The sequence below is a fragment of the Oculina patagonica genome, chromosome 11, assembly GCF_052425735.1.
Source record: "Oculina patagonica isolate OP01 chromosome 11, crgOcupat, whole genome shotgun sequence".
NCBI classification, from domain to species: Eukaryota; Metazoa; Cnidaria; class Anthozoa; order Scleractinia; family Oculinidae; genus Oculina; species Oculina patagonica.
The window spans coordinates 15,760,044-15,786,526 of record NC_135768.1 but is presented as its reverse complement, the minus strand read 5'-3'; the positions used below and the strand labels follow the sequence as shown (position 1 = coordinate 15,786,526).

The following is a 26,483-nucleotide window of genomic DNA, read 5'->3' as shown; positions in this document are numbered from 1 at the left end:
CCGAAAAACCATAACCAACCCTATTTCAGGCTTGACCCAAAACTTCAGGAACTGCTTTAGTTGGCGTAAACATTTGAGAAGGGCTTCAAATTCCCGATGTTGAATAACAACACTGATAAAATAAATGTCTTCCGCATCCTCCGGCTAACTCAAAAGCGAGACCAGTCAGGTGACACTGCCCCCCACCCCTCGGGATTTTTATAGTCCGCGCCTAGCTTTCGCGCGGCCATCTTTCTCACTTAACGAATACTCAGGGAGAGAGCTACTGCTCGTTATCCAGAAAGTTTTCTATTTTTCTCAAAACTCAAATGTTTCCTGCTGCGGAAATGCAAGGACAAAGGAACACAACAAAACCTGTGAACTGATTTCCTTCCGGTTTTGTGTCAACTGGAGGCTGTTTTGTGGTCAGCAGATTACGCGATAAAAGGCGGGTCTCCCAAAACATGGCCGACGACGAGCGGTTTTCACCAGGCAGGCAGGAAGCGAAGTTTAGTTTTCTAAGGTCTTAAATACCGCCTGTTTCTCTCTTGCCTTGGTTTCTAACGGCAGAAAATAGCATGGCAAGCTTTCATCTGGCTTATGATGCAGCTGCGAGCAACAAAACTCCACACATTGTACCGCAATGCTACGATCCGAAAGATCTCGACAATTTAACGACCGGGGCCACTCTTGCAAATTATGACGCTCCAGATGGAGGGATTCCCATCAACTTTGGATTGAATTGTCTGGGATGGATGGTGAGCGAAACAGCCTTCTGTATGCTGTAATATTTAATTGATTTTCTTTGCTTATATCTCAGCACTGCGATTTAACTTTCGGTCTGCTCTGGCGGGAATGACAACAAACACATGCAAATTTAGTCTTTGCTGGCGCGCGTTGTCAATTTTCCACTTCAAATCGCATTTTGTGTTTCTTTTATGTAATTTTTAGGTTTCACTTTGCTGTAGTTATAAAAAATATTCTCTTGGTTGAGGTGAAATATATATAGCTGGGGAAATATTATTTTATCCTGAACATGGCGAGACGATTCGATCTTCCGCTCATCTGATAAGGGGAACTCATTGCGATGCAAAATAATAAATCCATCTGTGTTTTTCTTTTATCAATTTGATTTTTCTTGTATTTATTATATTTTTAAATAAAGCAAATAATAATTTTTCTTAGAAGCGAATAGGTGAAAGCTAAATTGTAAACCTTATGTTCAAAATATAAAATAATTTTTCATCGGTTAAATGTCTGGTTATTTGTAATAGCGAATTGGCTTACAATATAAAGGTAATACACTTTATTTCACAAACAGTTTGAAATTCAGACGTTTTTAACAGCGATGAGGTCGAATAGTAAAGGAATCGGTTTAAAAATGATCATTCTTCAAATCTTTGTCGACAAAGATGTTCGGTAAAGTACCCATTGTTGCTGGGTTTGAAACAGGTGAAATATACAAGGCTTTTGTCATTTGTTATGCAAAAAATAATTTTCTAATTTATTACTGGTCTGTCAAACGATGTATCGACAAAAACGATTACCTTAATAATAAAACATAATTAAACAATATTTTTGGGGTGCTGGTAAAAAACTTACAGATTTCTTTGTGTTTATGAAATAACAAATACAGCTTTCAAAATTTGTACAAAAGATATAGTTCTTTCTTTGACACTGTTTTGGGAGTTGAAAATGACATTGTGCATGTTTTATGGTCATTGCCCTGTATTGCATTGCGCATCCTTACTGCGCAGAATTTTACGCGTAATAAGTGCGTGCGAGCGCGCGCACATAAACAAAATGGCGGCTTTTTTCTATGTGGCTTAAACCGCAAGAGAAGTAAATTGTCGCTTTCTCGTAAACGAGTCTGGTGACCTATCAATTTTTTCTCATATTTTGGGTGTAGTGATCAAGCTCTTTCTGTAAAATGAAAACAGATCAATTCTTGTGTTTAAAAAATAAATTATCGCTAAAAACGTGTACTTTGCTAGTACTCGCAGAGGAATTTTAAAGGAATTATATGGAATATACAAGGTCTTCCTGCTCCTAAACGAATCTGGTGACCCCCTTTTTTATTTCAAAATTTAAGTTCCCTTAAAGTAATAAACCAATAGGCGAAGTTTGGTTAAAAAATTGTGTTCAGTTCTATTTCAGGACAATGACCTTATAATCATTTTCATTTTCATCTAAGCTATGGGTTTAGGAAAGGAATGTTTCAGAAAAGGTTGTAGTTACACCAACTGATTCAACAAACATAGATCTGTATATATAAAAACGTGTTCCATTTTTGGATAGGATTTACAGCTTTCAGTATTAGGTATATACTGAAAATCATGGCTAACTGTAAGTTGCCTAAGTGATCTAAAATGTACCATGTACCAGTAATAGTTTGATCAACAAATAACTACTGTTTGAAAAAAAAATGTATAAAAAGCTTCTGAATTGATTTTTGCTTTTGTCATCATCTTATGATTTTTTCTTTATTTTATTAAATGAATTATTTACAAGCGATGTGTAGAATGGCCCACTCTAAAATGATTCTGAATGACAATGGAACAACATTCAATACTTATGTTAGTCTTCCAGACTCTCTTTATAACATTCTGAGACTCTTGTAAAATGTAAAATACAATTATTTGTACCCATCCTCACCAAGTCTCAAAATCAACTTGAATTTTAATTTAAAACTTTTAAAGATGTGCCGATGAAAAGGGCACAATTTGTAGTAAGATATAAATATTTTGAATTTTAAAAGGTATGTTTCAACAATACAATATTGTACCCACCTTTGCCCAGTCTTTCATACAACTTATAAATCTGAGAACTTTGAAGCTATGCTGATGAAAATGGCACAATATCTGTTGTGAATAAGGTTTTTTTTGTTTTTTAAAGACATGTTTCAAGGGAAGCTTCTCTGTCTAAACAATCATGTCTGAAACTTAAGAATATTGTCCTTTATCTAAAAATTATTACAACCCTGCTTTTATCATGTGGACCTGGGCCCTATACCCATGAAATTGAAAATTGTAGACTTCTATAAATATGTAGGTAAACCACCAGACTACCAGACAGCAATAAATGGTTCATGAAATTGATAGTTATCTTTTTATCACCTAATAATGTCAGAATATCACCACAGATTTAAGTGTTTCTTAATTAGAGGAGATAAGGTTTTGTGTTTTTAAGATCTAAGGCGACCAATCTGGACATTTGGCAGAAGTAATGTTTTAGACTCTGGTTGTGCATGTAAATGAATCATTCCCCTTTTACAGCTGTTATGTATATGTACTGTATAGTATTGCCTTGTGGTTTATCTTAAGCTTTTCTTTTAAAAAAAGAAAAGAAAAAAAAAATAGTGAAGTAGATTTAAGTTGGGAGCCGGGTAAAATACCCCTCTGTTGCATGAATTTAATTTAATGGGGCTCATGTGGGCTGGGAAATGGGGAAATTGGGTAGGTTTTGAAGATGTTTCCTTGACAAGCACCTGCTTATAGCAAAAACATGCCCACCAGTTTCAAATCTTAGCTACATCCCTGCATATATTTTTATTATACACATAGGTATAAAAGATAAGTTTCATTCAAGCCTACTCCTTTCCCCCAAGGGCTGTCATTAAGATTTAAAGCAGTCATTACATTGAAGTTATCACCCGTAGCATTTTACTCTGTACGCAAGCGTAATGTAACACCAATCAACATCTCCACCCATATCATCAACTATACTCAGCTGTGGAAGGTGTTAAGCCCGGGCCAAACGAGGATGAGAGTTGATGAGAGTCAACTCTCGTAAGAGTTTTCGTCAACTCTCATCGACTATCTCCAACTCGGGCCAAACGAGAACGAGAGTTCGTCAAACTCGCATAGACTCTCATGAAAAATTAGAGCACGTTCAAAGTCGAGGAGAGCGCATGAGAGTCGATGAGAGTGCATGAGAGTTTCAGGCCAAACGAGAGCGAGAGTTGAACTCTCATCAACTCTCATCCTCGTTTGGCCCGGGCTTTATAGGTTACGGCACCTGATAACAACCCTGCCCCTCCCCTTCTTCTGGTTGTGATGTTAATCCAACACAGGGTGTGTTAATGCTGTAATTTATTGCTCTTGTTTCAGATTGTATTCATCATATTCTGTGTGATCAGAAGACTTGTCTGGGATTATGGAAGGCTAGCACTGATTCAGAAGGAAGACCAAGGGTAAAAATTTACGTGCTATTTTGCACAGACAGCAATTTAAATTGTCGAACAAAAGAGAATAAGATCTTTGCTTAATCAACTTATGCAATAGAAGAGCGTGCTAAAAAAAAATCAGGCTCTAAAGGGATTCAAATCCATGACCTTTGTAGGGTCTGAAATTAACTTTTGAAATAGGTTGAACTTTGAACAACCATCTTTTCAGATCTAGACACCTGAAGTGAAATCTAGTCACCAAAAAATAAAAGCTCATGCCATAACTTAAAATTTTTAACTGACACATTCAGTTGTATAGCTGAATAAAATGGGCTACACTATGTCAATACACTACACTCTTCTCGCCCTCCTCTGGTGTTATAGTCTATGCAATATGAGCAGGTCATAGACTTTTTATCTCAACATAGCTAAGGCACGGTCGGCCAGTTTTCCATTGTGACTCCTGGTGTGACTGAATCTTTTGAAGCCCTGAGTTTTGCAGAGTCTTCTGTTTGAGTTTTCTTGTTTTCTGAATTTCCAGTTTCTTCTTCTCAATCTTTTGATGTATCTTTACATTTCATTCCACCGTCTTTGTTTTCCCAAATGTGTTGAAAGTAGCATAAGGGGTGGTGAATGGTCCTTCAAAAACTGCGTGTCTCGCAAAATTTTAGCCAAATTTCAGGGGTCTCGTCGTCTCGAATTTTTCTTTGACTTCTTCTCGCAGTCTCGATTTCTTTTGCAAGGCTAAAAAGGTCTCGGGCTCGTAGAAAAGATATCAGTCTCGCCGTCTCGCAAAGTCTCGCATTTACCATTCGACACCCCTAGCATAACAAACTGTTTCGCTTCAATGAATCTGCCATTTTATGAAGCACATGGCATGTACATCTGGGGGTTTCTCAGGGTTTGGGTGTTACTGCTCAGCGGTAAAATGCAAAACAAGATAGTGGAGAATTTTTTTAAATAACAATAGCTTGTACTAATTTTTTCAGATGGACAGAGATGTTCTATGGGACACCGGGAAGCACCAACGGGGAAAATAATGGTGGAGAGGGTACTAGTGTCAATGGCACTGCTTCTGTGGACTTTCCAGAAGTTAAAAGGAAGGTTGGCATTATAATTGAATGGCTCACTAGAAAAAGGGCAGTAGTGATTTTTGGCTATAAAAAATGAACATCAGTGGCCAAAACAACTCCAAATTTCATGTGTGGGTTTGTTTACATTAAGTTAAACATTGTAATGTATTTATTTTCACGGGCTTTTGCTTCCTTTAAATAATGTATGCAAAAAACAGGGTTTTTCCAGTCAGCATCTTAAGGAGTTTCTTTGTTTTTGTAGAACAAAGAAACTACTAAAGACACCCACTGGAGAAACTGGGTTTTTTGCAAACGTGGCATGTATTTCACGAAAAAAGAAACAAAAACCAGTGAAAATAAGAACAAACGGTCCACATGCGAAATTTGAAGTTGTTTTGGCCATGTTCAATTTTTTTGCCCAAAAATCACTTCCGCCCTTTTTCCAGCGAGCCCTTCAATTTACTCTGTTAATTTGGATTTTTATGCATTATGATTTGTTGATTTTGTTGATTTTGTCTCAAGAACAGTATCAGGGCCATCAAAAAGGCCTGGAACCCTCCAAAGCTCCCATGGGTATTCTATCGTGAAACACTGCCTAAAATTCATGCAACTAGTTTCAATAAAGGGGAGATGTTTTCAGCTTCTTTCATGATTGTACCGTATTTATTCGGCTATAAGCCGACCCCGGCTATAAGCCGAGACCCTAAACTTTCTGTTTTCAGAACCAGTTCGAGTCTGACAAAAAATAAACCCAAAACACTCGGCTATAAGCCGAGACCCAGTTTTTCCTTTAAACTGCAAAACAATCCATGTGCAGCAAATCAACATATTTGTTAAATCACAACTACATGTATGCAATTGAAAAAACAACAAAAGAAATTACTAATAAAAGATGAATTTATTTAGAACCGTACATACGCGTGACAAAAAATTCACCTGAGTTTAGAATCCCATCTCAAACAATCGCGCATTCTTCTGAAGATAGTTGTTGCTGAGGTAGAGACCGTTCAAAACAACTGCAAAATCGCCAGAGAATACGGGATAAATACTATTTAGTGCGCTGCAAAATATTTCGCAAGTCGCCAGCGAGCAGATCAAGCGGATGAACTTTAGATGTTATCAACACGAAACGCCGTGCTGTTGCCGGTATTTGTCGAGTATTCTGAATCCAATCAAACTTTTCTGAAGTGGTTTCTTTTAGCAGAGAAGTCGTGGTATTAAAAGTTTGTAGTTTTGAACAAAAATATTACATCCAGCCGCCTCCTGTCAGATCGTGTTACAATGTTTACCAAGCGCGTGGGAACAGCTGCTTCTGATTGGTCAGTTTCTGACGTCGCCAAAGCAAGTCAAAACAATCGATTCTTTCTTTCTTCTCTTGAAGTGTCACGTTAGCGGTGATTCTGCATAAAACTTTTAAAAAGCTGAAGGGTAAGAAACAGTCTCAGGCAGAAATTTACTTGTGGAAGAGATTGCGAGGAAATTGTTCAATACATGCGAGATTTCGAATGATCTCGACCGTTCAAAAGACGATCACGCACGCTGACAAAATAATATTCCAGAGCGAGCCGATGGACGACCGCAGTTCCAGCCTTTATTTATTTTATTTATTTATTTATTTATTTTTTTGCCACACAAACAAAAAATATAATTATGAAAAAATAGATAATACAAAATCAATATACAAGATAATAATTAATTTGCAAGACTACAATATAATATAAGATTAGAAACAAAATGGCGAGGGAACCTAAGGTTATTTACTAGCCTACTAGTAAATAGCGAAGAAAAGACGAATAAAAACTTCATTCTTAACGTTTCTTCACTAAACCAAATGGCTTTTTAGGAGCCGCCACTTAAATAAAAGGTAATGAACTAGAATTAATTACAAATGCTTGTTAATTTTCTTTATCGATGATCGCTCGGCTTATAGATGAATAATTTATTCAAATTCAACTCTTTTCTAGTACCATGGAATTTTTTTCAGCGGAAATACTCGGCTATAAGCCGAACCCCCAATTTGGTTGAGTTTTGACCAGTTTTCTGTAAGATTTGGTGAAAAAATCGCTCGGCTTATAGCCAAATAAATACGGTATATTGCTTTCTGATGGGTGCTGCACAAGGGTGGCCACCTAGTTCAAATCCTATTGAAAGCCCTGCAGTATGGCTATGATTGTAACGTTAACAGTGATTCAGTGACAGGACTTAGTAACTTGTGTCGCCTTTTGAAATAGTGGGGTTAAATAAAGTTTAAATTACTTGTAAGTGAAGAGAAACAGTAAGCTGTTTAAGATAGAGAGGCGTAGAAGATATTGGGGTATTTTGTTAGTACTTGACTGAAAAAAAGCTAACAAATCCAAGGGAAATGACTTTTGTTCAACAACAACAATCTTCTACTTTTGTGTACTTTAATGTACTTTTGCCTTACAAAGAAATATTAATACAAAAAGTAATTAAATAAAGTAAGATAACTGGCTGCCTGGACTAACCATAGAGGCTTGTGGAGCCAGGCAGCCAGTTTACATTAGCATTAAATGAAAATAAATTACAGGTCGGCAAGAGGCACAAATTCACACATAAGGTGAGTAAGCATGATGAAGGGTCAGAGTGGAATCCAACTGGCAGTGTATAATAAAAGTGTTCCCTCTCAAACAGAGTAATAAAACATTCCTTGTAGGCTCAAAGAAACATTGTTATGTTTTGTGTATATTTTCTTTCAACAGGGCCTATTCTCCTGGATTCTTGTCTTCATGAGAGTGACTGATGAGCACATCCGACTGAAGTGTGGCATAGATGCATTACAGTATATTGTGTTTCAAAAGCACCTTATAGTTTACACTGTCATAATCTTCTGTCTTTCCATCGGCATAGTTTTACCTGTCAACTACTCTGGAAAGAATGGTGAGTAAACACACTGGTGACTATACTAAAAAGTGAAAACTCAAACAGGCACTGTAACACCAAGGTGCACTTATCTATAATTTATTGTAAGGGACTTGGCTTCTCATATGTGTATCTTAAGCACCATCTGATTTGCATAACAGTGACATTTACCTTATACAAAATCCATTCATTTTGCATTCAAAAGGCAATTTTTCTTCTGACAATAGCTGCATACATACCTTGTTCAACATTTGTAGCAAAAAAATCTCGAGACTGATATTTTACCTGTTCAACACACTAAAAAGTGAACTTGCATATCAAAGATGAAAGACCCTGAAAGCCATACACTGTCTCAGTGGCACGTCACCATTTAGGCCAAGTGAAGGAAGTCTTATCAACTGCAAACTTAACTGGTCCAGCATCACTCATGACTCACCAGAGCTGCAAATAACAGTCGGTCATCGGACATTGGGCGACCAAAGTGTCCGACGAAGTCCCAAGTGTAGTCGGACATAATGTCCGGACAATTTTTTGATCCTAAATCATTTTATGGCAACAATGAATAAAACTCTGTTCAACCACAATTTTGTTTTGTCCGAACAACATGGTGTCTTAGTAGGACACATGTCCTTTCAAGTGAAAAAAATTATTTGCAGCCCTGCTCACAGTGCCTCTCTCCACCCAAAATGGATACTGGTGAATCAAATGCTTATGGGTACTGGTAACCCTGCTACTAGCATCCCATACAGGGTGGAGTAGAAATACTCCTTGTTGCTTCATGTTATGGAAACTGGAGTCTGAGCCACATTGCTTGAACGCAGGCTATCATAAGTGGAGACCTCTCCTGAGAATTCACCACATCACGTCTTAAGGGTGTTTGCTTATAAGAAATTTTGATTGTCTTGATTTTTAGAGCCAGACAGCAACTCTTTTGGAGCCACCACAGTATCCAATCTGAGGCCAGACTCCAGTGCCTTTTGGCTGCACACAGTTTTTGCTATTATCTACTGTGTGTTGATGGTGATGGTGTTGCGGCATTTTACCAATCTATATGATTATGAGAGCCACGATAATTCTACAAAGACAATAATGATTACAAATGTTCCTAAAACAGTAACAGCAGACCTGATCACGCAGCATTTTCGGTAAGTAGAAATGTTTTCTTGTTGGTAAGACATTGTCAGTTCTGTCAATGCTAGAAAGAGTGTTAATAAACCCAAACCAGTTCATTTAAAAGAAAGCCAAATCACGCCAAAATAAAGAGTAGACTAAGGCCATCCCATTGTGTTTCTCCGTTTAGTGTCTTCCGACAAGCTTTTGGTAATTCCCCTGGCGCGATGACGTGTATCCCATGCTTTGACACATTCTTGCTGAGCTTGCAACTTACGTTTCGATAACGTTTCGATTCTCAAAATACCGTAAACTCAAAACAAAAATTGGGATATCCAGAAAATAAGTCGTCGTTTTGCAATATTTAACACGTTCCGGGTAAATTGTACGACTTGTACTCGCTCCGAGCCAAACGCTTGAGTAACACAACAATAAATATTTCACACAAACAGAGCGCAGAGTATTTAAACAGAAAATAGGTGAATGATTATTTATAGCTACAAGCGAGAGATCGCGTGACATGGGTCTGACGTAGTGGTAGTTTTAAATAGCTTGGACATGTCCAAGCGGTCTTTGTTTTCGCTATGTGATTATATTCAGCCCTCTCTTCTTGTAAAATATGGAATGAAACAAAATTATACATTTCAGAGAGCAGAGTGTTCATGTTAAACGCGAGTGATCGGCTGATCGCTATTAAATATTAAATCTTGCGTGACCGTGGACCGTGACAGAAGAGCCGGCTGGGCCGCGTGGGTCTGGATCGATTTACCGACAAAAAAAAAAAAAAAAAAAAAATTCCGTGCAGATTATGAATCGGGCCCAGGCCCCGCCCGATTAATAAGGTATTTAGCGAGGAGATGATCATTTAATTTATCCAATAATATTGCTAATCGATAGTGTTTTATCATCAATAATATTTTAGTTTGGTTAAATTTGTTCCAGTTAATTTAAGAATGATGCCTTTTCAATTGCTCTTTCACACAATGAAATACCTGCTTTGAGTCGTGATGCATTTGAACCTTGCTGGGACAGAGTTCAAGTGTCTTATTTTGTTTAGTTAAATGAGACACTGCAGTTTATACAAATTTTTAAGTGTCTTTTTTGATTTTCTGTACCCCCCCCCCCAAGCATCCTTGCAAAATGTGTGAATTGGCTAAAGTTTTACTGAATCAAGTCAGAAAATGTCCTGGTTTCTTAATTAATTTCTTTGACATCTCTATTCAGTGAGATTTATGGAGAATCACAAATCCTTGAGGTTCAAATCGCATTCAATTTCAAGAAACTCAAAGAAGCACAAAGGAAAGTCATTGCAGCACAGATGGGTCGTCACCACTGTGAAGAGGTTCTTCAGAAGACTGGGGAACGACCTCTAACTGTGGTCAGCACCAACAAGCTGTCTCCTTGCTGCCAGTGCTGTGGTGCAAATCATGTTGACGGCATTGAGTATTTCACTGAGGAAGAAGAAGATGGCAAGACAGAGGCTGACATGCACAGACAGAAGCTGAAGAGTTTAGGAATAGGTTTTGTGACGTTTGAAAATGCAAAAGTGGTTGACAGGTGAGGGAAATTATTTTGTCAGTTGTGTTACTGTTTAAAGGGGCTATGTCACACAATTTTAGGCAATATTGGCACTGGCCAACCGGTCATAGAACTAGCTGAAATATCAAGGTGACAGCTTAAAACTGTAGAAGAACTCAAAAGGAACACAGAAAGTCCAAAAAGGGGCATGGATGGCCTGGGCAAAATTCAAAAAGATTAAAACGGATTGTATTCGGGTAAACTTGAAAAACGTCTGCCCAGAAATCTTTTTTTCAAGTTTATCTCAATTTGTATGAAAATGTCATTTACAATGCTGGGAAATCATGCTATGCTAATTTGAACTTTAGAGCTCTTAATTAATGAAAATAAATAGAATTACCTAAAATACTGTGCCCTAGTCCCTTAAATGGATAGTGTTAAAGGGATGCTAGAGGTTGCAAAGGAAATAAAAAGTAAGCAAAGTACTATAAATTGCAAGTTATCAGTCCCACACCCTACCCCGACTTATCGCCCCAATATAAGCCCACCTTTCTACTAACAGAAGAAAATCTTCTGGTCATACATAAGCCCTGTCCCCTACCTGGACATAAACCCTAACTCAACCAACTTGTCTGTGTTAACTAACTTATCTTGTCACAAAACAGTTAGTACTTCAAACCAAGATAACCTTTAAATAGGTTTGCAGGTAGAGCAATTTGCAGATCAAAACATTTGCTCAGAATGACTTTCAATGTATTTCTCATCAGAGTTAAAGTTACTTCTTGTTGGCACACTTCCAAATATTGTTTGCACCACTTTTAAAAAATTGTTCCCCTAAGATCCCTTAGTCATTAGCACACCAGACCTCTCTACAAAAATGTGCAAGACCAGGGCTCATAACTGTCATTTCATTTCATGACATACTGTACTTTTACAGATGCCTGAAGGACTTCAACACAATCAAACATGGCAGTCCAGAATCCTCTGTATCCAGAAAGATCTTTTCCGACCACTGGAATGTGACAAGGGCCCCAGTAGCAGGAGATATCATCTGGGAACATTTATCTGTGGATCACGAGAGCTGGTGGGCCAGGGCAGTGCTTATTAACACGCTGCTGTTTATATTTGTGCTGTTTTTGACCACTCCTACTGTCATATTGTCTTCCCTTCATGAGGTGGAAGCCAGTATAGGTGAGCTCTTTGCATGCATTGCAGACCTATGGTACTATCAAATTTGAATACTTTTTAATGCAGCATAGTAAACAATAGCACAAAATTGTTTGTTATCACCATCTTTCATTCGAATTACCTTATAGTTAACAGTACCACATGAACGTAATGCTCAATAGCTTTCATTTGAATGGTCACACACTAGGTTTTCATCCAAAGACTTAAAAGTTAGAACCACCTTGTACAGCATAACATACAGTACCACATGAAAGTACTGCTCAATTGCTTTCATTTGAATGGTCACACACTAGGGTTTCATCCACAGACGTAAAAGTTAGAACCATCTTGTACAGCATAATACTGCATAATAAACAGTACCACGTGAAAGTACTGCTCAATAGCTTTCATTAATATGGTCATACACTAGGGTTTTATCTAACAGACTTTAACGTTAGAACCAACTTGATTCACTACTCAATAGCGTTTATTGAGTTATTTTTTCAAAATAGCTCTTAGTCGGCGCGATGGACCTGTAATCAGTCAGTGAAGTATGTTTGTTTGTCACACCAATCAGATTTCAGGTACTATCAGAACCAATCAAATTGTAGTTTATAAGTGGGAAGCAATCTGACACAGTTGTAGTGAGCGATTTCGTTCGAAGATTTTAGATTTGTAGGAGGCGGAATTGGTGAGTTGTGAATTAACCCTGGATTAAAAACGTTTTTCGTAACTCTCCCCTACACAACGCACACGCCGTGAGCAAAAGACTTAACACTAACTTGTCATTCGTCTTATTCGAGCGTACGTTTGGAGAGGCTAGCTTTCCTGACCGTAGTAAAAATTACATATAACATTTGCACAATGTAGATTTGAAGAATAATGTTGTCATTACTTTTGCCGCCCGCTTTGCGAAGTTCGTTGGGAAATTAAGTTTGTTACGAAGTTGCCAAATAGGTTGCGAGTTTGCGAATCAAATTGATACAAATTCGATACAAAGTTCCCAACTTCGGCCCGAATTTATTAAAACCTTCTGTAATTATGTTGTCAAAAAGGGCTTTGCTACGCTAAACTGTTGGAAACAAATGTCATAAAAATAAAAAACTTTTATGTTCAGCGAGCCGTAAACATGTTGTCTCGAACAAATTAGTCTTCCCTGTCGCGTCGCGTCGGCTTCGATTAAAATCAATATTACATATGGGTAAACCATCCAGTTTCATCCGGTTTACAAATGCAGAAGACTTGAAATTGAAGACAGTGAAGATTATGCCTCACAGAAATCGTTAAATATGTGTTTTCATACAAAAAAGATAAAATTTGACCAAATTTCTACATGCACAAAATTTATTTATCGGCAAATCACTTGCGTGATCGCTGATGCGAAACGTTGTCTTGCACTTCAAGCTACTTCAACCTTCCTTGACCAGTTCTAATATCATCTAGTTCAGAAATCGCCAAACTTTCGAGCAACATGTCTTGTTTCTCCTCAACTACCAAACTTGAAAAGTTCAGTCGGGCCGAAGTTAGGAACTTTGTATCGAAGTTCGCAATTTGATTCGCAAACTCGCAACGTAATTGACAAGTTCATAACAAAGTTTCCAATTTCCCAACAAACTTCGCAAAGCAGGCGGCAAAAGTAAACTAAAATCAACTGTAAAACATCTCGTTCAAACATTTAATGAACTGGTACAAGTATTAACTTTGCTGTTAAAAGCAACTACGATCGATAGCAAAAACAGAATAAGAGCGTGCCATTCCGTGACAATTTGATAACTCAATTAGTTCTTGTTTGTTGAATAGAATCAGTTACGTTGTGAATGAACGAAAATCTTTGTTGAACAGTTCTGACAGGAAACAAATACTCCTGGTGTAGTGCGCTTTAAAGAACTTTCCCGAAGAAAAAAGTTTTTGATTTGATTCGTTTATTACTTCGTTCATTATAGTACTTTTCGTTCAATGTCTATATGGAGACGTGGCTTTTTCGAGTAAAACAAGGGTATCGTGTTACGTTCGTTTTCAAAAAACAAAGGTGTCATGTTACAAAAGTGAGAAAAACAACAGTATCATGTTACAGTGTTTGGCAAAAAGCCAAAAGTATTCCGTAACAAACAAAAGTAACACATTATGGTTGCTAAAAAGCTAGCAACAAAATAACCGCTTTAAACAGAATAAGGACGTGCCATTTTGTGACATTTTGATAATTGAATTAGTTTTTGTTTTTTCAATTAAATGATGAAAATTTACGTATTGAATAAAACAGTTCTGATGTATCAAAATGCACGTGAAAATTATTTTGTTTGCAAGCAAATTTTGTGCAAAAAGTGACTCCGTGGGCCGCCATACACAAATAGCTCAACCCATGGCATAAACCATCCCAACAGGACAATCACCCAGTTTCACCCCAAGCCACCCCATAAATTGAAAAAATAACTCCTGCACGCTTAGCGTGCCTATGTTTTGAATGGTCACAACCTAGGGTTTTGTCCACAGACTTAAAAGTTAAAGCCAACTTGTACAGCATAATAAACAGTACCACATGAAGGTACTGCTCAGTAGCTTTCTCTTGAATGGTCACACACTCGTATGTTTGTGTAATTTTATTTTCAAAGGCCTGGATTAAACCTACAAGTTTTGTACCACCTTCCTGCCTTAGTTGTTCTAGATGTTATTTTGCAGAGTTGACATTTAGTGGTCTGTGTTTTTTTTTGCAGCAAAAAATAACCCCAAACTAGCCGTCCCTCCGAACCCGTTTCTCACCCAGTTCTTGCCCACTATTCTGCTGTGGAGCTTTGCAGCTGTCCTTCCAGCAGTTGTTTCCTGGTCAAGTTATTTTGAAGCCCACTGGACTAGGTTAGCATTCTCTTGTTTCTTTGCATGGCGCAAAGTTTCTTGCAGATTTATTGAAATTGTGATTATCTCCTTGCTTGAAAGTTTGATGTCATACCCCACGGTAAATTTACCCCTAAGATATTCCCCCATCCCAGATTCTTCTCCCCTGGCCTGTGTACTCAGGCCATCTCCCTCCTCATCACATATATTTTTCACTCAAACATAGTTTCAGTCAATTTTTATTGTTTTGAAAAAGTTGTCTTTTTCTTAGCAGCTATGATCCTGGCTTTTCTGTTTTCATTTACAGGAAAACTCAGTAACTTGCATTTTCTTGACTTATGTATCTCTTAAAGTGTATATGGCATGAAAAATATTTTCTGCTTATTTGAAAGGCCTTTCGAAATACAGAAGAATGGCGTTTTTCTTTTCGAAATATCTTTTTTCGTTTCAGAGATATTGACGTTTTTGTATTATGCAAATTAGATCAGTGATGACGTCACAAGATTTGACTCTAAAAAATGGTAAAATACTGAATAAACAATATCTCTAAAACTATTAAAGCAGTGTTCTTGGAACTTGGCACCACAAATGTGCATCACAAAAGAAACAAAATGTTACTCTTAGGGCTGTTGCCATGACAACAGTTTTGCCGCTGGTGCTGTCTCAATAAAAACTGAAATTCCCAGTTTTTGTCTTAAAAGATCATAGCTGCCAGGAACCATCTAGCGCAGCCAATCCGATGGTGGGAATTAAGGCAATATGGGAACTATGTCTGTTCTAAGCAGGACCCTTTGTCTCACTTTAGAGGTCAGATATGGGGATATTTGTCTTTTTGACAGAAAGAGACTGGAGCTGAAAGAGTTGCTATGGCAACAATACTAAGGGTGTCATTTTGTTCCTTTTGTGATGCACATTTGTGGTGCCAAGTTTCAAGAACACTGCTTCAATAGTTTTAGAGATATTGTTTATTCAGTATTTTACCATTTTTTAGAGTCAAATCTTGTGACGTCATCACTGATCTAATTTGCATAATACAAAAACGTCAATATCTCTGAAACGAAAAAAGATATTTCGAAAAGAAAAACGCCATTCTTCTGTATTTCGAAAGGCCTTTCAAATAAGCAGAAAATATTTTTCATGTCATATACACTTTAAAAACTCAAAATATTTTATCAAAGTTCAAGCAGTGTTCCTCAGTTAGTATTTCTTCTGTACATTTAAGGTGATACTTCCTAGGAAGTTGTTTTCCTATATCTTAGGAATTTTCATAGCATCCTGGATAAAGGTTATTGGCCTTAAATGTGTCCTCCAAAATCTCTACCAATTTTCATGTATTATTTGCTAATATAATTAAAGCATTTAATTTTATACGTACAGTGTACATGTTTTAGCGAAAAATAACTTACCTGTTATTATATTTTCTGTCTAGGTCCAAACTTGAGCATTCTGTGATGGTAAAGACCTACATATTTTTAGTGTTGATGATTATCATTTTGCCCTCTCTAGCTCTTACTAGGTAAGATATTTTGCTGATACTTTTACTGTTCAGGCCTTTTCTCAACCGTATTTCCTTGGAACGACGAAACAAAATGATGACAATGTTTAAGTTATGACAAGGAGCAACAGAAGTTATACAACACTTTCAGCCTGAGACATTTTTAGCCAAAACGTCGAACTTTGTTGGAGTGTTAACAAACATAAATGTGCGTTTTTACAGAAAACTTTGTACAGTTCTTTTTTTTCCTTCTTCCTGTATTTCTTATTTGCGATACTATTAGTGTTTTATTTAGGACGAAGTATCGTCCAATCTCGATTTACATGCCTGTATGTGTCCTGGATATTAGGTACTGGTTTGTGTTCACGCAGTCAGTGTTTTTTTATTTTTTTTTTTAGTGCGGACGCCTTGTTCCATTTAACATTGGGTGGAAAGATGCCTGAGTTTCAAAGTAGACTGGCGTAAGTACAAGTCGTTGTCATAGCTTGCGAATAAAGATGCCTCTCATCGCTCCCGCTACTACGTGCGAAACTTCCGCACGTAGAAGCGGGACCGAATGAGATGCGGCTGTATTCGCACGGTAGTCATTGTCAGTAATAAGACTTTTTTAATTGAGTTTGGTTTTCGAATTTCTCGATCAATTCAGAACTGTTTGCCAACTTTTACCTTCCGGAGTTTTTCCGCCTTTAGGCGGCGCGTGCGTCATAGTGACTTGTGACTGGTTAATTAAAATGATTCGCCGATTGGTTGAAAATATCTCTCTTCAGTTTTTATTGTGATTCTGAAGAACCAAGTATCGTGCATTCAAGCTACCTTTACTACTCTGTTCAGACCCTGAACAATAAAGAAGTTAATAGACCTTATTACGGTTTTGGAAGCCATCTTGACGGATTGGCAACACTGTCAGAAATTACAGTTCTTGTATGGGAATCCCATGGCAAATAATTTCTTCCAAAATTGAATTCTGAACAATTTATGAAAATGTTCAGCATTCAATTTTTAAAGAAAATATTTTTCATCGGGTTCCCATACAAACAGCCGAGTGTAGTTTCCTGACGGTTGTCAAGATGGCTTCCAAAACCGTGATAAGGTCTATTACGAGTCGATCTCTCCAACTTTGTTTGTTAAGTGGCTTTTGTTTGACAATCGAAAGAAATTATTTCTCTGCTTTGGTTTTGCTGAGCTCTGACCTATTAGGAGCAAACCAAAACCAATCTCAACTTCGCTTTCATGCGTTTTCCCGCGCCAAGCACCAGTCACACGTTTACCCGCGCTTGAAGTCGGTTACTTTTTTCCCGCGGTTAGAGCGAATTACATGCTTTCCCGCGCTTGAAGCCAGTCACATTTTTTCCGGGGAGGGATTTTCTGTATTGATATAGGCCCGGCCTGACCAATCGATGAAAATCGATGATCGGAAATCAATCAATCAATCGATATCAATCGATGATGGTTAGTTAATTGGTATCGATTGGCATCGGCCAATCGATGACCAATCGATAGTCACAAATAAAATGTCCTTAATTACATCGATTGCTATCGATTTTCATCGATTGTCATCGATTGTTATCGATATCTTGCGGCGTACTTGGGCATCCCCAGGATAATTCTACAGGATATCCGGAAATAGATTTTCGCAAATTTTAAAACGACTGATCGTGAGCTGAGCGCACAATGTCTGAAGAAGCGGATAAAGCCGGGGATAAAGCAACGGACGTTACACTTGTTATTAAGTGCGTAGTCAAAGGCTACCACCTTCTCAAGTAACCTATACGCTAGTGTAAACCTTGCCCCTTTTCTTAATAACGTTGTTTTTGCTGCATAACAGACATAACAGTATATCACGAAAATGAATATATGAGGTATTGATCGCTTTTAGGAGCCACTGAGTTGATGTAATAACACCCATATTGAATCAATGGTAAAATCGATGGTAATCGATGAAAATCGATGAAATTAAAAGTCACAAAATTTTCCGTCATCGATTGGTCATCGATTTCCAGTATCAATCGATTAATTGGTATCGATTATCATCGATTATCGGTTTCATCGATTGGTCAGGCCGGGATATAGGGTGTTTCTCTCTTTTCTCTGTTTCAGTTGTGTGTTCTTGCCTAACAATGGCGCGTTCTTTGTAAACTATCTCGTAACCTCAGCACTGATTGGAACCGCGCTAGAATTGTGTCGTTTCCCCGAGCTAGTTTCTTTCGCTGGGAACATGGCTTGTGCACGAAACGATGGAGAGAAAAGGCTCGCTCGTAAGGTAAGTGTGATTAAAATCTGACTTCTCGTAACAACATCAGTCCACTGACAGGCAGACAGATAATAAGAAGAAATAAAATCATCAACTACGTATATCGTCTTGATGTATCACCATTGGAATTCTTAGGACTAAAATTGAAAGAAGTGTATGGGAATTCGCAATGAGAATTGACAATTTCATCACGGATTATGTTCTTTTGCGTGGTTATTTTTGTCTCACATTGTTGTTTGCACGATAAAGCGGAAACAATTGACTGCCCAGCTCACAGCGACGTGCGAATAGCGCTTCTGTGCTATGTAATTTCGAGATAAAACTTGAATGAGGGTGAACAAGGGCTGAAGAAAGCTAAAATTCTCACTCTAGTTTGTTCTCCCAATTCTCATGCGTCCTCGTGGATTGTCATACGCTCTTGTGCTATTCGAACCTTCTCAAATTTTCACGGGATCTAGAGACTACGAGATTCCTTGCTCGTTTGGCAAGGAGAGTTGCTCTCTCAGCTCTCTCGTTTAAACGTACACCGATAATAGTCTTTGAGACTGAAGAAAACTCTGGTTATCTTTTGTATTCCACCCTTTACAGCTATTATCAAATTCTCTCAACTGATTCTACAAGAAAGGTAGGTAAGCCTGTAGGGAGAGTCTGCATGTTGAACACTAGGGTCTTATTGTCTCAACAGGAAGCCGTGCGTGAGTTCGCGTATGGTCAGCAGTACGCCTGGATGTTGGTGATCTTTTCTGTCATGGTGGTGTATTGTATCACGTGTCCTCTGGTCACGCCATTTGGTAAGTCACGCGATCTTACCTAGTCACGCCATGATACGCTGAAATCTGCCAGTAAGAACACATGAAACTTGAAACATGAAACGTGAAACTTGTCGACTTTAATAGTTGGCTCGGGCCCCTCGCCAACTATCAGCCGATAGAAACCAGTCTTATTTTTTCAAGGCTGTTTTTCACTTGCGACGGAGTCGTAAGAACGCTTACGACCTAGTGAAAATCGAAAATCGGAATCATAAGCAAAATCATAAGCTTAAAGGAATCGGAGTCGGATAAATCAAAACGTTTCCATTTTCCAGTGAAAACTAGATTGACGGAGTCGCAAGCAAAAGCGGAAGAACAAACAAATCACAGTGCTAGTTCTCATGCCCTCTGAGAAGTTCCTTTTTGCTTGCAATTCCGACAACTTATTTTTTACTGGATCATCGTAAGCGACGGAGTCATAAGCGGAATCGAAACTATTTGGAATTTGGAATTCTCTCCCAATATGGTTCGACTAGTTTTTTAATAATAAAAAGGTACTTAAAAACGCATTTTACAGCCTGATGTAGTCTCAATGCTTTTTTTCCACTTCTAAGAAAGAAATAATCAAATTTTTAATGAAATGAATCTGAATTGACCAAGCCGCACATCCACAACTAAATTACTAACATATTGCTAACCGAGGTGGCCTCCTCTATAAGCCTGGTGGTTTCTTGGAGGTCTCCTGGCCCTATCTTACTGTTAAATTTAAATTTTATATTAATTTTTTAAGTGGCTTATAAATGATGATGATGATGATGTGCTTACGATGCCGTCGGTTTGAATTTAACCAGATCGTAACACTCTGCGGTTCTTATTTCGACTCCGGCACTGACTCCGTCGCTATTGATAACCAGCCTTACTGACTAAGATATATTGTTTTGATGTACACAGTACCACCAATTCTCAGAACTTACATTAAAAGAAATGTATGCAAGTCACCAACGAGAATTTTTATTTCGACCTTGGTACTATCCGTGTTCTTGTTCCTCCTCAGGTTTGCTGTATTTGGCTCTAAAGCACTTGGTTGATCGATATAACCTGTACTTCAACCATCGAGCCCCGGCCTACAAATACGTGGATAGCGCCGTGCATTACACGGCTGTGACATTCGCCATGATATCTACGTTCTTTCTTCTAATATCGCTGTTATTCTACTCTGTAATAAGGCTAGGTAAGTACATTGTACTAAAGGTTTAGCATTTCAAAATAGAGTAAACCCCGATTTTACGAAGTAGTAAGTAACTGACGGGAAACCCCATAAAACGAACAGGCCACTTCGTAAAGTAAACTAAAGAAATGATCCTCGCAGTAAAATTGTAATTAAAGAAATTGCAAAGAAAGAAGCCTGAAAAATTTCAGGGCTTCAACGGGATTTGAACCCGTACCGGTGCGATGCTCTACCAACTGAGCTATGAAGCTGCACATTGGGAGCGAGGTCCATCGTGAGTCTTTATTTTTCCGCGAAATGATAGAATGACGTGTGGTATATGAAACAATTCATATTTGAACTGCGGATAGATATATAGTAAAGAAACGATCGTCGCAGTGAAATTGCAATTAAAGAAATTACAAGGAAAGGAGCCTGAAAAAATTCAGGGCTTCAACGGGATAACAAAGTTTCCAGTATAACGAGCGATAATCTTCAGCCTGGCCGAAATTACTAACAGTAAAACGTTGGATTAGAATCCCGATAAAACGAACACATTTCTCCAGTTCGCAAGTGGCTGTTTGTAATGTCGAGGTTTCACAGCATCAGGGTTCTGTTCCATACATTTTACTGTGAATTAGATATTTTCCTCTCGCATCACCTCTCTCTACACCCATGCGTATAGACAGGCATCGTCATATATTTGGGGCAAGTTAAAACATTTATTTACCCTAGTGTTAGCGAACAGCAAAGGATATTTTTCCTCGCGAATCAATACCGGTGATTTTCTTTTATCAAACGTCATTAAAAGAAAATTGTTTTCTATTAAAGGAACTATTAAAGGAGCTAAATTTAGACATACAAAAATGGCCGCCAAATTGGGTGAAATATAAAAATAACCACCTAAAACAGTGAAGGAACATTACAATAACACAGAAAATACAAAAAAGGTACGGATGGCCAAAAGTGAAGAATATTGAAACGGATTGCCAACTGGGTTTTTGAAATACAGTTGGGCTGAACAGTTTTCAAAGTTAATCTCCTTTTTTGTATCTTTAAATCATAACACCCGGGAGACATATTGTTTGTAATGAAGCGCTGGTTTTGTCATTTAGATCTATAGAAGTAATTTCTTCGCGAACGTAAAGTTTCATAGCGAGTATTTGGCAACGATAGAATAAACTTAACTCAGCCGTGACCCAGTCCCTCTTTCTGTTCATTACGCCTGCCGGACAGTTTTGGTTAATTAAAAAAAAAAATTAAAAAAGGCTTTTTACTTTGTCGCCCGCATTTCGTCAGAATGGTTGTAGGGACGACATTGAAATGGAGCTGTTATAACATAAACTTTATTGGACGATTTTGTTAATTTTGTCAACGGAGAATGGTAGTCCAACCCTTTGTTTGCAATCGAATATATTTAGAAACAAATGGATCTTGTATTTATAACCTATACTACGCGTGACGGGCGAAATCCGCATACCACCTCTGAGATATTCGGTTTCCTTAGAAACAGTCGCTGTCACGTAAAACCATTCACCAACTTCTTGTTCCCCTGGAAACAAACACATCGACAATCCTCGTGACAAAATCCCCACACCACTCCTGTCGTATGCGGTTACCCTGGAAACCCTCGCTGCCTCGTAAAACTTCCTTGAATGTCGTATTTGATTTTACTATTCTCGTCCGCCCGCGATACTCTTTCGTTACACGCAGCAATTGTTTTGAAATTGGTGAGTTGGCAGTCAGTGTTGTATTCTGCGAAGATGTTGAATGTAAAAAGTTTTCGCGGACTGTAACTCAAGTTTAGCCCTACGCCGGTCAGTGATTCAATTTTATGGACTCGGATATGGGAGAATTTCGCCTACTTTCAGAGAATTTTGGAAGTGAGTAGCTAGTATGATAATAGCGGCTAAGCCCGCTTGAAATTTTGTGTCGCCCAAGTACTGTTAATGTATGTCTTGGCAATAATTTTTGATTCATTTCGATTGCAGTTTAAAATCTCCTTGTTACTCTATAATACGTATATGTTGTTGACACTGGTATACGGTTAACATAACCGGATATCTTTTACTTTAAACGCCACTGAGCATTTGCCAGTTGACTTTTGGTATAATTTCCAAGGAAGCCTTGTTAATATATTCCCTCCACTTCCTCGCAAGATATTGATTTTTGTTGAAACAGAAACGTTTTTAAAACACCCATTTCTATTGGCTGCCTTTATGTAAAAACATTCGCTCAGAGAGGCAGCTTAAGATCTTAACAATTTTACCTAATAATTTGCTTCAAATTTCTTATGCAAAAATTTTAATATGTCTTTAACGTTTTAGTATCGAAAAGCCGGTCTTTTGACAAACGTTTCAACAGTACTTTTTTTAATAGTAATACGTTGTAAGTTCCTTGTATATATCAGCACTTTCGTTTTGTTAAGTTATTAGTTCGGTTTTATATTCATTCAGCTAGATTAAACACAAATTATATATTTTAAACACCCTTTGTGTTCAGCGACCAGAACTGACCAATTGCTTGGGTTTTTGAAAGCTAATCTTTTCATTTTATGCCGCTAGCAAAATCCTGTGACGAAAGTAAAAGCTTTTTAATTTTCGCTGTTTGCTCAGGTTTTATTATAAGTTTCACAGTGGATATTCAATTCAATACAAGGACGAAACTTTTGTGAAACATTTAACGCGATATTAATTGCGTTTCATCACGAATATCGTGCAGTGAATTCCCTTTCTGCTCTTTATATCTGTTTTTAAACTCTCCTTATCATTTCTGGTTTATTTTCAATAATTTTCCTCGGAAGAATTTGGTTTTCAGTCAAAATATTCTCTTAAGATGTTCAAATCGTTTTTTCTCTATACCAACGTTCTTGAAATTCTTATAAACAGGTACAGAGAAGACAGAGATTCATCACTAATGAGTAAACTGTTCATTTATTTGGATATCGAATGTTTAAATGCTTCCCAAAGAGAACATGAGGTCCTATTTCAGGCTACGTTTGTTAGGGGGGGCCCCCCCCCCTTTTTTTTTTTTTTTTTTTTTTTTCTTCGCCCCCCACGAAAAAAATTTTTCCCCTGCCCCCCCCCCTTTTTCCTTCTTCCCCCCCCCCCCCCCCCCCCCTTCCCCCACTCTTTTTCAAAGTCCCCCCCCCGATTCTTTTGGCGTCCCCTTCTCTTTTCCCAGATGGAGTCACGAGTGGATAAATCCTTTCCAATAAAAAAGATCCTTTTTAAACCAAACTTTGACGATTGATAAAAGTAATCCGCTGAGCAAAGAATTCTGTTTTTTGCAGAATAGTGCCCAGACACCGTCAAACAAGAAACCTTTCTTACAATTTCGAGACAATTTCCATGCTCTTTTAAAGTACTACAAAGTAATTTAAATCTTTAATTTATTTAAACTTTTTTAAACTTTTTATTAAGCGTTTAACACCTCGGCTCTAGTAAACAATGGTTTGAAATCCAATAGATAATTAAAATGTCTTTTCGCCTGGGCTTCATTTATAAGTTTCTACCTTACACGTACTTACAGTATTTGCGTAATTGAATACCTTTCTATTTAAGTTCTACACCCTGCATGTAATTTAAGTCTGATGATGAGGGTATAGTGTAATACCGAAACATAACTTGTGTCACTTGTATCTCGTTGACTACACTTTGGAGACACTGCAATTTGATTGGATTGCCTCAGCTAAGTTCCCCAAAGGGCTTGAAGGGACTATGTCACGGATTTTGACCAGACTTTCGAACAGCCAAAATTAACATCTGTCGCAGAAAACCTAAAAATAAATAGTCCATTTTTATTAAAAATTGCTATATTAGAGCACTGAAACTGCTAACGAGCATCTTTGGCTGCGGATGGCTCGAATGAAAATGGATTGCAACTTGAAACAGTAAGGCTTACATTTTCAAGTTGTTTCCGCCCGCCTCAAAAAATCGATAGTTATAGCCGTAGCTCGATTTCTATCCGCAAATTAAGGTTATATCTTCCTTAATTCAAAGATAATGTTTAGACCCGCGGGGGGGCGCGGGGGCGCGCGAAGGCCCCGGGGGGGGGGGGGAGGAGAAAGGGGGGGGGGGGGCCAAAAAGCCCCAAGGTGAGCCTGAGAAAAAATCTGCGAAATCCCCGTGACATAGCTCTGTTAATTGGACGTTTTAAACATGGCTTCCTTCCCCGATCTGTGTTTTTATCTTTTTTACTTTTCCCTCAGGTATAGATGATCCTCAGACAGTATTTACTTTGGTCGTGGTGTCAATCACAATTTTCCTCTTCGTAGCTCGAGTATGTTTTGGAATGTTCAAGAAACTTGGGCCTCACAAGGTAGCTATCAAACCATAATACTTCAAGAAACGTTTGCTCATTATTATAGAATGACGGAGCTGTCTAACTAAACAAAATCATTCCAAGTTTAACTATATTTTGGTGAAATTTTAAAGAGATTTGACTGACTGACTGACTGACTGACTGACTGACTGACTGACTGGCTGGCTGGCTGGCTGGCTGGCTGGCTGGCTGGCTGGCTGGCTGGCTGGCTGGCTGTCTGACTGACTGACTGACTGAGTGACTGACTGACTGACTGTCTGACTGTCGATTGACCGACTGACTAACTGACTGACTGACTGTCTGACTGACTGGCTGGCTGGCTGACTGTCCTCTGACTGACTGGCTGACTGTATGACTGAGTTGACTGGCTGGCTGGCTGACTGTCTGACTGACTGACTCACTGTCTGTCTGGCTGACTGTATGACTGACTTGACTGGCTGGCTGGCTGACTGTCTGACTGACTGACTTGACTGACTAGCTGGCTGGCTGACCGTGACTGACTGACTACTGACTTTGACTGATCCACTGACTGATTCATTGGTTGTTTGGCTTAAATACAACAGGAAAATGTTAAATATATAAAAATATATGAATTTCATATATTCATTTCATAGGAAAATGTTAATTTGTTAGCTTAGCTCGCTGTTGACTTATAAGATTGCTCTCTTTTCTTCTTTTTAGCAACACCTTACAACAGATGCAGAACTCAATGGCGCGGATATTTACATTCCCGTAAGTTTAGACGTTCTTCGAGTTATCGTCTAACAATTTCCTAGAAGAAGTCTCGAGTAATTTCATCACACGGTTGACTTTTGTTTTACTTCTCTTGAATTCTGTTGGTATTCTTAAATCCTTAGCCAATCAGAGAGCCGATAATCGCACGTGCTATTAACACGCACGGGGCTTAGTAACTATAGCCTCTCCCTCGCCCCAGACTAACTCAGCTTTCGACTGCCTAAGTAAGAAAAAAATATATTAAGGTGCTAGTACTTTATTAAAACTGATTGACGGACAAAGGTGGAGGTATCATTGTAATTGGTCACATTCAAATCGACGCAACATTCGTCACTTGCCGTCCAGCTTGGCGGATTTTGTACCATGCGAGCGTTTGTCATACAATGTAAAAGGCCCATAAAGCTGCTTGAAAGGCTTGTTGAATTTAGTCACTCGCAGTAGCACAATGGCGGTTTCTGCAGTCTGTGTGCCAGACCAAGGGAAATTTTCGCAATCTGGGCAGCTGAACAAATCCCTAAAAAAGCTCGCGTTGATATCTTGTGAGTGTAAGGATTTGTTCCCTCGCCTGTGTCACAATTTGCAAAGATTTTTGCTGGCTTGTCACGCAACACTAGTTTCGTGGAAAAGAATAAGCTAGAGAAGGGAGGAAACGAGTGTTGCGTGACTGATTTTAATTCACAATTTTCCGTTGTTGCGTTACAGGAGGCTTACCTTCCGCCAGTCCTCCAAACGACGCGCGAAATGAAAGCGACCGGAAATGGAGATGGCGTCTCTCCTCCCCAGCTCACCAGGCGGAAGACGTACGGCACGACACAGAATGATCACGTGATCGATGCCTCGCAGCTGACGCCCAGTTCTGAAACTGTGTTGACTTTTACTGATGAAGACCGACACTAGAGAATGAAGCGAAGTCGCCATGTTTAAAACTGGTTGAATATTAAGTTTGTTTACTAAATGCAGATGATTTTTGTCTTTTTATGTAGACTAAAAGGAGTGTCGCTA

At 38.4% G+C, this 26,483-nt stretch overlaps 1 protein-coding gene across 1 annotated transcript; it reads left to right on the top strand.

Moving 5' to 3' along the window:
- The first annotated feature begins 237 nt into the window (after nucleotides 1–237).
- LOC144630325 (mechanosensitive cation channel TMEM63B-like) lies at nucleotides 238–26,483 on the top strand. Its single transcript, XM_078488678.1, has 16 exons — nucleotides 238–737; nucleotides 4,089–4,171; nucleotides 5,134–5,248; nucleotides 7,938–8,115; nucleotides 9,011–9,242; nucleotides 10,432–10,764; nucleotides 11,663–11,916; nucleotides 14,604–14,742; nucleotides 16,151–16,237; nucleotides 16,615–16,677; nucleotides 18,314–18,476; nucleotides 19,153–19,258; nucleotides 20,271–20,447; nucleotides 24,634–24,743; nucleotides 25,428–25,478; nucleotides 26,184–26,483. Exons 1-16 carry the CDS (start codon nucleotides 558–560, stop codon nucleotides 26,376–26,378), a joined length of 2,466 nt encoding a protein of 821 aa, XP_078344804.1. The 5' UTR covers nucleotides 238–557; the 3' UTR covers nucleotides 26,379–26,483.